Source organism: Spermophilus citellus (genome assembly GCF_964194105.1).
Source record: "Spermophilus citellus genome assembly, chromosome: 8".
NCBI lineage: Eukaryota > Metazoa > Chordata > Mammalia > Rodentia > Sciuridae > Spermophilus > Spermophilus citellus.
In genome coordinates, this window is record NC_138189.1 from 155,797,162 (window position 1) to 155,811,490 (window position 14,329).

At 44.2% G+C, this 14,329-nt stretch overlaps 1 protein-coding gene across 4 annotated transcripts in view; it reads left to right on the forward strand.

The window, feature by feature from the left end:
* The window catches only part of PRSS12 (serine protease 12), a 217,730-nt gene that overhangs the window by 192,150 nt on the left and 11,251 nt on the right, over positions 1 to 14,329 (forward strand). For 3 of the 4 annotated variants that reach the window (XM_081304025.1, XM_081304022.1, XM_081304023.1), the window contains 3 exons: positions 3,569 to 3,710; positions 10,572 to 10,777; positions 13,566 to 13,644. In XM_081304025.1, the coding sequence (XP_081160151.1) occupies positions 3,569 to 3,710; positions 10,572 to 10,777; positions 13,566 to 13,644 (427 nt within the window). The remainder of the gene's footprint in view (positions 1 to 3,568; positions 3,711 to 10,571; positions 10,778 to 13,565; positions 13,645 to 14,329) is intronic. The other variant, XM_081304024.1, reaches the window with a different exon arrangement.

A 14,329-nucleotide genomic window follows, 5' to 3' on the forward strand; every position in this document is an offset into this window, starting at 1 on the left:
TGATTTCCTCTCTGGTCCTGAGGCCTGGTCAGTCCTTGGTCACCAGCCAGCTGTTGCCCTTTGAGTTCCCCAGTGGGTTTCCCAGCAGATTCCTTGAAGGTCCTGCCTCCATCTTCCTAAGAGGCACAGGTGGTTCTAGAAACCACCAGGAGCCTTTCTGGCTCCCCAGTTACAGATTTGTTCAGACTTGCATTTGGATAAAAGGTAACTAGCTTCTCTAATGGTCTGGAAGTAACTATGGATGAAGATCTGGTGGGAACACTGGCAGTGAGCCATTCTTGGAGCTCTGCAGGTCTGACAGGAGGCAGAGTAGGGCCTTCCTTTCGACCTCAGGATTGAATCGACCCCTGGTTCTTCCTGTTTTGAAGCTGTGAGGTGGAATTCCTTGTGTGATAGTGTCATGGACGGTGTTGAAGCCACGTGGCAGAGCTGAAGCCTGCTCAGGTGTTTGGCAAACCCTGATTGTGCTCAGAGGGTGAGACGCCGACTCACTGCCCTGGTGCTGCACTTGCGGGAGGTTTCAACCCTCACAGGCCCATTTCAGTCTCTTCTCAGTAGTTCTCTCTTCCCCCACCTCTTCCTACGGAGGGTTTTCCATGCCTCAGGATGATGTGATGCAGGATTGCATTTAGTTGGTGAAGACAGAACCTGTTTGCCTGTAAGGAATCTTCTGGCCTCAGGTAGCAGATTTGGGTCATGGAGTGATCCATTCAGTCCTGTCCATCAGCACTGGAGACAGCCTATAAGATCCTAGTTCTTGGAAGGCCCGTGTTGCCCATTGTTTAGTTAGAACAACTAATGTCTTCAGGTCTCCGGGAAATCATTTTCATTCTAGGATTCTAGACGTGTCTAAATGTTTTTAAAGCTGAGGGTGGTGATTGTGGATCAACTGTATGATTGTTTTTGTGAATCTCCTCGATCCTAATCTCAGTGGTTGGTCTATTAACTAAAGCCATCTGTTTGAGGAACATTGTCTGGCTCCCCAGACAATGAGACATTCAGTGAGCCAAATGTCTTTGGGGATAGAAAGATGGAGCCTAACCTTCCCGATTACTAAAACATATTGTGTTGAAGGGATTTGGGGATGATGATATGAACAGCGTTTAGAAACAGGGAGATGTTTCGCCTCTTGGGCAGCATGGTAGTTAACGAGCATTGAACCATGATGTTCATTCAGTATGCACAAAACTCTTCCTGAATTAGTTACAGCTTTATGGACACTCTCTGTGGTGGACAGGATGCTCGAAAGCAGCATTCCTAGGCCAGTTGGGGAAACTTCAGTAGGATGTGTTGTTCATCTTCATATCAGGTTAATTGTGGAGTTCAGAGAAATAAGTCCTGGTGAAATTTCCTTAACAATGAAGTTGTCTCTGAAGTCTTACAGTATAAAACTTAGACTTTTAACTTGTATCTGTGATAGATTTTACTTTTTTTTAGGACACATTATTATTTTCTATAAACAATGTATCAATGTTATAGGAAGAATTAAAGTAAACTACTTGGAAATCAGTTTGAAAGATATAATTAAGATATGGTATACCTTTGGGATTGTCAATCTTCCCAAATTGTTTATACTTAGGATTTTAGAAATAAAGCATGTTACATATTATTATAACTGTTCTAACAAAAAGAACTTTGAGTATATTTGTAGAATTACTTTTGCATTCCAATTTCCCTTCAAGATTTGAAAGTCCAGTGATGTTGTAAAATGACTAAAATTAGGTTCAGAAATGTCATATGCATTATTTTTACAAAATATGCCATTTGGACTTTTAAAATACTTTATTATTTTTATGTTTAGCATCTATAAAAACATTCCCTGAAAGTGCTGGGATGGAACATGCAGATCTAGTTCCATGTGTGCATGTTGTCTTAATTTTGAACGAAGGATCCAAAACTATGAATATTGAAAACATTAAAAATTTTATCAGTTTGAATTTGGTCTTTCAGGATCACTTTTGTACCTTAATTCTCTTGCAAAGAACCCCAAAGTATCCAACACGTTAATAAGGTGTAATTTTTTCAGTGTTCTGTTTTTTTTGTGTTTGGAACTGAGGCTGGACCCACTGCTGCACCCTCAGCCTTTGTGTTTTATCTTGAGACAGGCTGGGCTAGAGCTTGTGATCTGTGCCTCAGCCTCCTGAGGCAGTGCAATCAGGTGCAGCGACTGCACCCAGCATCTCAGGACTCGCTGAACTCCGCGTCTGTTCAGCTACTAGTGAGTAGTGCACAGATGGGCACTTGGCCAGCACTGCTGCTGTGATTCTGCTCTGCAGTCCCATGCTGGGCCTGTCCTATCTGGGAGTGGAATCCATCGAGGATGGGAACCAGGGAGCCAGCAGCTCTAGGCCAGAGGATGGAGAAGTGGAAATAGACCTGAGGAGCATTGTCCATTTTACGGACAGCGTGTTCTTCAGCTCACATAGGTAGACTTAGTAGTTCCATGGGTCACTTAAATGTATTAGACGGTATCTTGTTTACTGGCTGTCTGCTCTGTCCTCTTTAGTTCTCCTGATAATTTTGCTTGCTTCATTGTGGAATCCTTACCATTAGATTCTAAACTAGGATGGTCTTCCTAGGTAATCAAGTGTGTGTGTGTGTGTGTGTGTGTGTGTGTGTTAGTTTGCTTCCGATGCTGTGACAAAGTACCACACATTATGTGGCTAAAGCAGGGGTATTTACTGCCTCGGTGCTGGAGGCCAGGAGTTCAAGGTCAAGGTCTGGGCAGGCTGGTCCCTGGAGAACGAGCACAAAGGGAGCAGGTGCTAGGCTCTTCTCCTGGGCTTCTTGGTGGCAGTCTTTCTGTCTCCTCCTGCTGCCCTCCTTCCGTGTATGACTTTGTATCCAGACTTCTTTTTGTAAGGACAGCAGTTGTATTGGATTCAGTCCCCTAATGACTGCTATTCTGTGTGAAGGTGTGCAAATCTTAGGGTGTTAAGTTACACCACACTTACTAGTGTGGATAGAAAGAGGATGCTTAACAGACCATTTCATTTGCCTGATTTAAGCCTCAATTTTCTAGAGATAAATTTCTCAACTTTGGAATCTCAGTAACTTTTCTGACTTAGGTCCTTCCCTTGGAATCAATAGTAAGCAAAGGGCATTAGGTAGAAATTACCTGTCAGCCACTTGTCTTCGCCTCCTCTGGCTTTAGACCTGTTCAGGTTACCCATGTTTGCAAAAAGACACAAAATAAAATCTTTAAAAGATTTTTAAAAAGACACAAAATAAAAACAACTCTGCATTAATGTTATTTACTATTCCAAATTTGTAATAAAATAATTCATGATTTTGTGCTATCCATCCATTTATTTGTCTATTCATTTGATTATTCAACAAATAGCTAGTGCATGTCCTCAGTGTCAGGCTGTCCCCAGTGCTGGGGACACAGTTTAGCAGAGCTTGAAAAGGTGACCAAAGGGCACGCATGCTGGGTTTTATTGCTCAATCTTTTTCTCTCAAAAAAAAAAAATTGCCCGATTCCAGGCTTCTTGAAACAGTTGTATTTTGTAGCCTTTTGTGCTTCTACTCAAGTTGGCTTGTTCTGATACCTTTTAATTTCACTTAGGTTTTCCTGTCAGACTGGTGGATGGAGAAAATGAGAAGGAAGGACGAGTGGAGGTTTACGTCCATGGCCAGTGGGGGACAGTCTGTGACGATGGCTGGACTGACGAGGATGCAGCTGTGGTCTGCCGACAGTTGGGCCATAAGTAAGGAGAGCCTGGTGGTGGGGGCGACCACTTGGGAACAGTGGAGGGTCTTCTAGGCTCCTTCAACAAGTCACACCTCACCTGGGACTCGTAACTGCCATTCAGCCAAGAGTACTGGCAATGTGCTGAATGGCCCCAGAATTACAAAGAAGTAGGAAGTAGAATCTAGTTAAATTTTTCTGTCTTCTCTCAAGAAGCTACATCACATCACATAGGAAATGTGGCTTTTGAGCTAGTAACAAGTCAAATAACTGCCGCGGCTTATGCTGGCCACTCAGCCACCCGTGTCAACCTTTCCCTTGTGATTATCGGGTCCACGCTGCCACGTTGAGAGACTCTTGTCCTGGTTCTTGTGTTCCAGGAGTTCTGGAGGGCTGGTCCTGAGTTCTTCAGGGCTGAGGCTGGTCCTGCCTCCCTGTTGAGCCATGCTCCACGTGGTTGTCTTGCTTTGCAACCTCTTTTGTGCCTTTATTTTATTATTTCACATTTTGCATTTCTGTGCTTTCTTGTCAATGATTCACTCTTGAAAACAGCTCAAGGGCCATGCTGCACTACTATGTGGTATCCCTTATTGCAAGAAGACCTGACGGGCCTCATGGAGAATGTGTATGCTAGACAAGCCTCTCTGGGCGGGAGTCACAGTGAGGAAGACCTGGCAGAGCAGGGAAGGCCCTGTTCACAGACGCAGGGACACCAGAGCCGAGGCCTCCACCACAGGCAGCCGCTCCTGGTCAGACCTCACCACGGTGTGGCTCAGGCTCTTCCTGGCACAACTCTCATCCATCAGACATGGACAGCACCTAAGCAGTTGTGAGGATGTGGGCAGCCACCTCGTAGAGGCTGTGCAATGTGAGCTGGTGAGTGTGAGCTGCTGGATGACTGACGTCCTTAAGTCTGTATCTGCGTGTGTCTTCAATACCGGCCAGTTCAACCTGTCATTTCTAGGAGGCATATATTTTACTTTAAAAAGTATTTATATTTTTACAGACTTTTAATCCAGACTTGGTGTTTTGTATTGTGTTGTTCGGTGCTGCGTGTCTGATCCAGAGTTGGTGTGTTGTATTTTGTGTGCTGTGTTGTTCGGTGCTGCGTGTCTGATCCAGAGTTGGTGTGTTGTATTTTGTGTGCCGTGTTGTTCGGTGCTGCGTGTCTGATCCATTGTTGGTGTGTTGTATTTTGTGTGCTGTGTTGTTCGGTGCTGCGTGTCTGATCCAGAGTTGGTGTGTTGTATTTTGTGTGCTGTGTTGTTAGATGCTGCGTGTCTGATCCATTGTTGGTGTGTTGTATTTTGTGTGCCGTGTTGTTCGGTGCTGCGTGTCTGATCCAGAATTGGTGTGTTGTATTTTGTGTGCCGTGTTGTTCGGTGCTGCGTGTCTGATCCAGAGTTGGTGTGTTGTATTTTGTGTGCCGTGTTGTTCGGTGCTGCGTGTCTGATCCATTGTTGGTGTGTTGTATTTTGTGTGCTGTGTTGTTCGGTGCTGCGTGTCTGATCCAGAGTTGGTGTGTTGTATTTTGTGTGCTGTGTTGTTAGATGCTGCGTGTCTGATCCATTGTTGGTGTGTTGTATTTTGTGTGCTGTGTTGTTCGGTGCTGCGTGTCTGATCCATTGTTGGTGTGTTGTATTTTGTGTGCTGTGTTGTTCCGTGCTGCGTGTCTGATCCAGAGTTGGTGTGTTGTATTTTGTGTGCCGTGTTGTTAGATGATGCGTGTCTGATCCAGACTTAGTGTGTTGTATTTTGTGTGCTGTGTTGTTAGATGCTGCGTGAACACTGCTTGTCCACTCATTGCCAAGGCTTAGATCTAGGTGCAGTTTTAGGTGTCTTCTGATCAATGGGCCCATTATTTGTGATACAGATTTTTAATTTCAAAATATGGCATAGTAGGTAAAGGTAAGAAGAGTCTATCAGTGGCCTAGGTGAATTGGGCCAATGAGTCATGTTTTTTTTTTTTAGTTGTAGAAAGACACAATATCTTTATTTATTTTTATGTGGTGCTGAGGATCAAACCCAGTGCTTCACACGTGGAAGGCAAGTATTCTGCTACTGAGCTATAGCCCAATCTGCAATTAGTCATGTTTTTACAATGATTTACTATAAACTTTCTTTGCTTACTATGTTTCTATTGCTCCTTACTCCATTGAAAAAAGATCTTCTTCCTGCATTGCATTCCCAGTTTAGTCCCTTACTGCAAATTAGCCATGAGTAGTATTGCTGTTTGAGTGGGGTGTGGTAGTACACACCTGTAATCCCAGAGACTTGGAGGCTGAGACAGGAGGATCATGAGTTAGAGGCCAGCCTGGGCAATTCAGCGAGACCCTGTATCACACTAAATAAAGAGGGCTGGGGATGTGGCTCAGTAGTAGAGCACTCCTGGGTTCAGTCCCTAGTACCCAAAAGAGAAAAGAACAGAACTACCACATGATCTAGCAGTGCCATCTTGGGTCTCAGAGGAGTGTTTGCATCCCATGTTCATTGCAGCAGTGTTCACGGTAGCCAAGATGCAGGGACTACCTAGACATCCTCAGGTGGATGAAGGGGTAAAGAAAGCATGGTACACGTGTGTGTGCCTGCACACACACACACACACACACACACACACACAGAGGGATGCTGTTCAACCTCAAAAGAGAAGGAAATCCTGACATGTATGTATGACACCATGGATGGATCAGGGGGACATTGTACCACAAGGTATGAACCAGTATTTTCAGGGCAAGTTGTGCAGTTTTGTTTATGTGAGGACTCTAAAACAGTCAAGTTAATAGAAGCAGAAAACAGAATGATGGTAGCCCGGACTAGGGGAGGGAGGGGAATGTTTCTCAGTGGGTAGAGAGTTTCTGTGATGCAGGATGCGTAAGTTCTAGATTTGCTGTAGAACACGGTTCCCCTAGTTGACAGTGCAGGATGGTATACTTTAAAACAGGTGAGGAGGATACTTCTGTGTTCTTACCAAACCAAAGCACATGGGGGTGTTTGTGGGTGGTGGGTGAGTTCAGTGCTTGGACCCTGGACCTGGCCTCCCAGGTGTCCAGACTCATCAAAGTTCTGTGTATCAATTGCATCTCAATAAAGCAATTTACAAAATGTGAGTTTAGGTTGAAATATAATCTAGATTAAGTGGCCAATATTTTAGTAATCCTCAATAATATTTCTGTAAAAATTACCAAGAAAAGCATTATTTCACTTTGTACTTTTTTTTCCTAGGGAAAACAACCTCGTCATAAGTAATTCAGTAATTTAATGTTACAAAACAAATTGGATTACCCTCTTTGAGCCAATGTCTGCACAATCTGTACTTTGATATCAAGTAGCATTTAAATGAAAATTATTTATTTAATCAATCTAAATATACTTGAATGTGTTTATAACTTCCAACTGAGAGAAATTGGGAATCTGTGTCTGTGTGTCTGTGTGTGTGTGTGTCTGTGTGTGTCTATGAATGTGTGAACTATAAAAACATAGGAGACTAGAGCAGGGAATATTTTTCCCACCTTTTTTTGCATCATGAAACTTCCTTAACATGCCTTTATTTATACAGCAATCCAGAGAAGCTTTAAGCCGTCACAAAATTTATGCCCAGCCATTCCCAGTCAGCTGTGTTGGCTTGAAGATCAGTTCTTGGAAACTGAATCAAAATGGCACCAGAAGGCATTTCCCTGGTGGGAAAACCAGCAGCGAGGGGGCTGATCCAGGATGCCCAAGTGGGGATGTGCAGGTGGTGCTGGAACAAACAGAGAAGGGAAGGGTTGTGAGGTCCAAGGAGCAGCCACAGAGTGTGCTGAGATCAGGCGGATGCCTTGGGACAGACCAAGCAGCTGCGAGGAAGTTCCATTCCTCTTGAGCTGTGTATGAACACTTCAGTTCAATGTTCCCAAACAACTTATTTGTTGGGGTGGTATTCTTTTCTTTGTTTGTTTGTTTTTTTGTGTAGTTGTAGATGGACAGAATGCATTATTTTATTTGTTTTTTATTTATATGTGGTGTTGAGGATCGAATCCAGTGCCTCACGCAAGCTAGGCAAGCGCTTTGCCACTGAGCTACAAACAGCCTGAGCCCTGGGGTGGTATTCTTTAAAAGAATTTTTAAAATGGTATGCCCTCAGCATTTTAGTAGCAATCTAATGCTAAATGTCTAATTTGTATCTTACTTGTAAAAACCTGCAAAGGATTTGGTTTCTGACATATGTGTATATGACCCTTCAAATAAAAACAGTAACATCGTTCTTTGGTATCCAGTGGAATATAAATATAGTGATTTGATTCTCTTTTCTATCCATTCAAAAATATATAAACAGAAAACACTCTTTGTCCTACAGACATTGTATAAGGTTCTTTTCTCCATGAAATTGGGCAACCCTGCCCCTACTGGTGGCCTAGGAAACAGTATTACTGTACCTTTCAGTTCCACCTGTGCCAGTCCCACCCTCCTCACTTCACCATGCCAAAGTAAAAACCGCCTTGAGTTTTTCATAACTTTAGAACAAGTTACATCCTTAAATGACAGTTTTGTCTATTTTTAGAAATCTACTCTTGGAAAGTAAGTATACTCTCTTAGGTTCTTTGGTTACTTGTGATTTCTTTTCAGGATTGCTTTTGAAGTTCATTTCTCTTGATGCAAGTAGCTGTAGTAACTCATACTTATTTTGTTCTATAATATTTATCAGCCAGACTCTGTGGCGCACGCCTGTAATCCCAGTGGCTCAGGAGGCTAAGGCAGAAGGTTTGTGAGTTCAAAGCCAACCTCAACAAAAGTGAGGTGCTAAGTAACTCAGTGAGACCCTGTCTCTAAATAAAATACAAAATAGGGCTGGGAATGTGGCTGGGGCAGTGGTTGAGTGCCCCTGAGTTGAATCCCTGGTACCCGCCCCCCTCAAAAAAAATTAAATTGTATTGATATCCAGCTTGTTTTTTATTATATTGATACTGTCTGTTTTCTGTTGATGTCACCGAATAATTTATAAAGAAGATAAGTTCCTTCAGCTCACAGATCTAGAGGCTAGAAAGTAGAAGGGCCTTGCCTGGTGGGGGCCTTCTTGCTGGTGGGAACTATGGAGTCCTGTGGTGGTGCCCGGTGTCCTGTGGAAAGAGTGCTAAAGAGAGCGCGAAGCTGGCTTTTAGAGCAGTCTGGCTGTTGGATGACCCGTTCACCCATGAGTGGGTTCCTCCGTCCACAGGGGCAGAGCGGCAAGGCCCAATCACCCCTTAGAAGCCCACTGGAGCCCACTGGACGCAAGGACACCAACCGGCACTGGAGTTGGAGGAGGATAGTCAAACCCGCAGAACTCTTTCTGGTCTGCTCTTGGAGATCCAGACGGCTGTGAATACTCCTGTGTTTCTTTGATACAGTCAGGGCTGGAACTCTGCCCAGAGGCAGGACAGTGCTGTTCAGGTCCTCCCCATCCTCTTCCCTCCGGGTTTCCATCAGTGAGCGGCATGCCCTGTGGAGTTATTCTTGCCTGTTGTTCTCTTGGGTGATCGCTTTTCTTATTTTTTAAAGGAGGTCTGGGAGTTCTGTTACAGCAGTGTAGACGTGTGCTAGTTTCCTCTCTCAGAAAATATATTCACCAACAAATGCATTAGTAACTGTGTATCATAGGTACAACTTTAAATTAATCTTTTTTTTTTTTTTTTTTTTAAAGAGAGAGTGAGAGACAGTGAGAGACAGGGAGAGAGAGAATTTTAATATTTCTTTTTTAGTATTTGGCGGACACAACATCTTTGTTTTGTATGTGGTGCTGAGGATCGAACCCGGGCCGCACGCATGCCAGACGAGCGCGCTACCGCTTGAGCCACATCCCCAGCCCCTAAATTAATCTTTCATTTTGCTTAGGGTGGCTTTTAGTAAAGTGGTATCCTTTATTTATTTATTTATTTATTTATTTATTTATTTTCCCTGTGTTTTTTTTTTTATTGTTGGTCGTTCAAAACATTACATAGTTCTTAATATATCATATTTCACAGTTTGATTCAAGTGAGTTATGAACTCCCATTTTTACCCCGTATACCGATTGCTGTATCACATCAGTTACACTTCCATTGATTTACATATTGCCATTCTAGTGACTGATGTATTCTGCTGTCTATCCTATTCTCTACTATCCCCCTTCCCCTCCCCTCCCCTCCCCTCCCCTTTTCTCTCTCTACCCGCTCTACTGTAAATCATTTCTTCCACTTGGTATCCTTTATTTATTTTGAATTTATCAATATTTTTATATATAGTTTATCCTCTCTCTGTATTGTTTTAATAATTTTTTCCTAAGTTGAGATTTTATGAATAGTTTTCCTGTAATTCAAACTTAAAAAAATCTTTTAACTTTTATAGTTATGTTTATTAATTTATTAGAAATTGAGTTTCAAATATAGTCTTAGTTTAAAGTATTTTAGTTTATTAGAAAGTTTTTTGGATTTGTATGTTTTTAAAAAGTAATGTGCCATTAAAACAAAATATGAAATACAACAAAAGTTAAGTTTTCCTTCTACTTCTGATTTCCATTTTCTGTTCTCTGTTAAGAAGAAAAGAACTGTACTTTTTACTTCTAAAAGAGGCGAAAACTTTGTCCTTGGGTTCCTGCTAATCATTTAATCTTGTGATTCTCTTGGCAATACTTTACCAATTTAAAGAGAATATTATACTCTTAGAAAGGAGGAAATTTTTAGGGTGCTTTTTTTCCTACGTGGTCAGTGTGATTTCCTGAACTGACTTAGTTGACTTGGAGGTGGCTGGTCCTGTGCACAGCTCTGGGTGCGTGGGTGGGGGAGGCGGAAGTCACCCTTCCTTGAGGACCTCTGGAGTCCTGCAGTGAGTGCTTCCTAGTGCAGATGCATGTTGTGATCTGTTCTGCTGTGATCTCCACACCTTCCAGGGGTCCTGCCAGAGCAAGAACCATGGCTTATTTTGGAGAAGGGAAGGGGCCCATCCACATGGACAACGTGAGGTGCACGGGCACAGAGAGGTCCTTGGCCGACTGTGTCAAGCGAGACTTTGGGAGACACAACTGTCGACATGGCGAAGACGCAGGGGTTATTTGTGATTACTCTGGCACAAAGACCTCGGGCAGCAGTAGTACAGGTGAGTTACCTCCTGGGACCCAGAGAGTGCAGTGCCCAGTGCCCACTTCTCACTGCCCAGCACCCTGTCAGCAAAGCCCAGGCAGTGAGGAGGTCTGGTCCCCTGCGCCCTGTGCTGGTGTGTGCAGCAGTAGGCAGGGGCGGGCCAGGCCCCAGGTGGGGGTGCACGACAGGCCTCTGGTCTTGGGTCAGCTTGTATACTCTCAGCCCTTTTCATGTCACAACCTGTTGACAAAGCTGTCAGCTTGTGACCACCCCTGAGGGTTCATTTTCTTCTACTTCCTAAGAAGGAAAGAACGGAAAATTGAATGGAAAACTGTGCAGCCTGGACTGGTGTGGTCTCTGTGCTTCTTCTTTACAGCCAGGGCTCCTGGCAGCACCCACCTTTACTCCTTAATATTTTAAATATGGGGGGGGGATTTTTATAACTAACTTCAAAAAGAAAAAAATTGCATCTTGTGGATTCTGTTCTCTGAAATTTAAAAATATAAGGAAAATGAGAAAATATTTCAGTATTAGTCAAGCACAGTAAGGCCTTGGTACTTCAGAAATCGAGAGAGATCTGATATGTTCCACTTTGGTGAGCTGGGGATCTCTGGGAGGGAGGGAGTGAGAAACCAGCCATTTCAGAGGAATCCCAGGATGTGAGGAGGAGGGTCAGCTCTCCAGCTGACCATAGGGCACTCTCTTTACACCTTCCAGTAGCTGACGGGGACTGTGCAGCCTGGACTGGTGTGGTCTCTGTGCTTCTTCACAGCCACAGCTCTTGGCAGCACGTGGTAAACTCGTCTTACTGGGTGCTGTCCAGTAGTTTAAACCACACTTGCCTAATTCTTTGTATCATGTCAAATTTCTAAAGCAGTTGAAGGAAACATAAAAATCTATGACCCTGGAGCATCCACCCTGAGCCCATCCCCGTGGTTCGACCTGTGGTCTCCTCACTGCTGTATTTGTCTGGGGCCTTCAGGGCCTCCGTGCCTCCTGCAGACAGTGCCCCCGGCTCAGGAACAGATGTTACCCATATGAGTGAGGTCAGGGAATCGTGGGTTTGGCTCTGATGTCCAGGGCCAGGCCTGGCTTCCCCAGAGACCTGTCAAAAAGTAACACCTCTTGCTCTGTGACAGTGGACAGCTCTCCTGGCATGAGCTTTGAGTTTACTCACTCAGACTACGCCATTCCTGTCCTTGGCTTGGTCTTGACCCAACCAGGGTGCTCACTATGGGAAATGCATGTTTCTCTACCATATTATGATTCACAGAATCAGCTGCAACTCATTTCTAAGAGCTGAAGGTCAAGGTCTAGACGACTCCTCTTGGTACACATGGTTGAACTCTTTCTCTACCAAGAAATAGCTCCTGGGGACTCCCTGTTGGGCTCCCTCTGCCTGGGTGTTGTGGAAGACCTTGCCGTACCCTGACCCTGGTGTAGTTCCTGCCCTTCCCTTATCCACTGAGAACAGCGTGCTGCTGAGCTTTATGTTCCTATACTTAACCAAAGAAACAAATAGCCCAGAGTAAATTCTATTTTGTAAGATTATTTTTAAAATCAGCCATACCTCCTGCTAGGTGCAATGGTGCACACCTGTAATCCCAGTGACTCAGGAGGCTAAGGCAGGAGGATTGCAAGTTCCATGCCAGCCTCAGCAACTTAGTGAGACCTTGTCTCAAAACAAAAATAACAAAAAAGGCTGTGGGTGTGGCTCAATCCCAGGACCCCCCAATAGTTGTGCCTTGTTATGTCTGCACTTCTTCTGTAGGCCACCTTTCATGTCTTTAACTTGACTCTTGTAAATTCTTGACAGAGGTGGAAAGTTTGACTGACACTCATGAATAGTTTACCACTTGAATTCACTCACCAGGCTCTTAGATGTTAATGCAGTTTGTGAGCAAATGTACATTCAGATCAAAAGTCTCTCCGAGTAGAGAGCTTTGCTCCTCTGAGCTACATTTTTATGTGTGGCTGGGATCCGAGCTGTATGTGGGAGCTAATTTAAGCCATGATTGCCTTTGCAGTCCTCCCTGCCCCTCATGTTCCTGAACCCAAGACCACCTCTGTGATCAGAGAGGAGGTGAGCTAGGCAGGTTCACGCTGTTCAGCAGCCCACGCAGTACCGCACAGATGAATGCCAGAGACCCATCAAACTTGTCTGCTTGCACATTACTGTTATTTATTTAAGTGAGAAAACTTGCCTTTTATTATCATAAAAAGTTTCCTATAATTTGCAGAGAAAAAGAATGTTACAATAGAGAAGAAAGTAGTAGGGGAATATGTCACGTAGCTTTTTTTTTTTTTACCCCTTTAACAGTGTGATGTCTAATTAATGATCTAATTTGTTAGCTTTTTCACTGCTGCAACCAAAAGACCTGACAAGGAAAAGTTCTTTGGCTCAGAGTTGCAGAGGTCTAAGTCCATGGAGGGCTGGATCCATATTCTGGGCCCTCATGGTAGGAGGGTGTGGAGAAGGAGGGCAGGACAGGGCATGGAAATCAGGAAACAGAGAAAGAGAGAGCTCTACTCACCAGGGTCAAACTCTACACCCAATGGCAAGCCCCAGTGACCAGCTCCTCCAGACACACCCACCTGCCTATAGCCCACACCTGGTAAGACCTGTCAGGGGATTATGCACTGATTGGGCTCAGACTCTCAGACTCAGGTATTTCACCCCCAAGCCTTCCTGAACTATCTCACAGGAGCTTTGGGGTCCCCTCATCTAAACCAGAATACCTACTGGCTTACATGTCTCCCCCTCTCAGCAGCTTGATTGAATTAATGGCCTGTTTCTGCTGCAGAGCCCCTCTCGGCTGTTTGTGGTCTGAGATTGTTGCACCATCGGCAGAAGCGCATCATTGGTGGAAAAAATTCTTTAAGGTAAAAGGTTCTTCAAAGGAGATTCTCCACATTATAGAGTGCCAACTTGTGTTCTTCTGCTGTTACATGGGAATTGTTCTATGCATTTTATTTTCTAAACTAAGTACTCTTATATTGTTAACTGCCCTGTCCTTTACCTACGTTTGATTGATACAGACCATGTTCTTACATCATTATCCTATGATTTATGTCATAGATGTGTTGCTGAAAAGTGGCATGATAGAAACAAAATAATGTAACAGAGACCTGGGAAAAATGTGGAATGCGTTTGATTTAGAATAATGTATTTGATCTGGCTGGTTTCATTGTAAATCTTTGGTTGCTGAGTGCAGGCCAGCACTGTATTGACTAAATAGGTCTTCAGCCTGCTTGGGTTAGGTGGGTGGGGAGAGGACTGTGCTCACACCCCCTGTGTCCCAGAATGCTGGGCAGCTGGGTGGCTGCCGCAGTCTTGGCTGGGCACACAATCACGAGCCACCACACACCTTGTAGATTCAAACAGCAATTCTTTATTCCCGAACTCACACCGGCCTCTACACACGTTCTGGGGAAATCCCAGTTCTGCTGCCGCCCAATTCACCTACTCCACGAGGCTTTTTTCCAATTCTTTCTGAATCTCAGGAGAACTCAACGGGAACTCAAGGATCGGGCGTGCCTGAGGCAGCAGGATACGCCCTATTCCCCC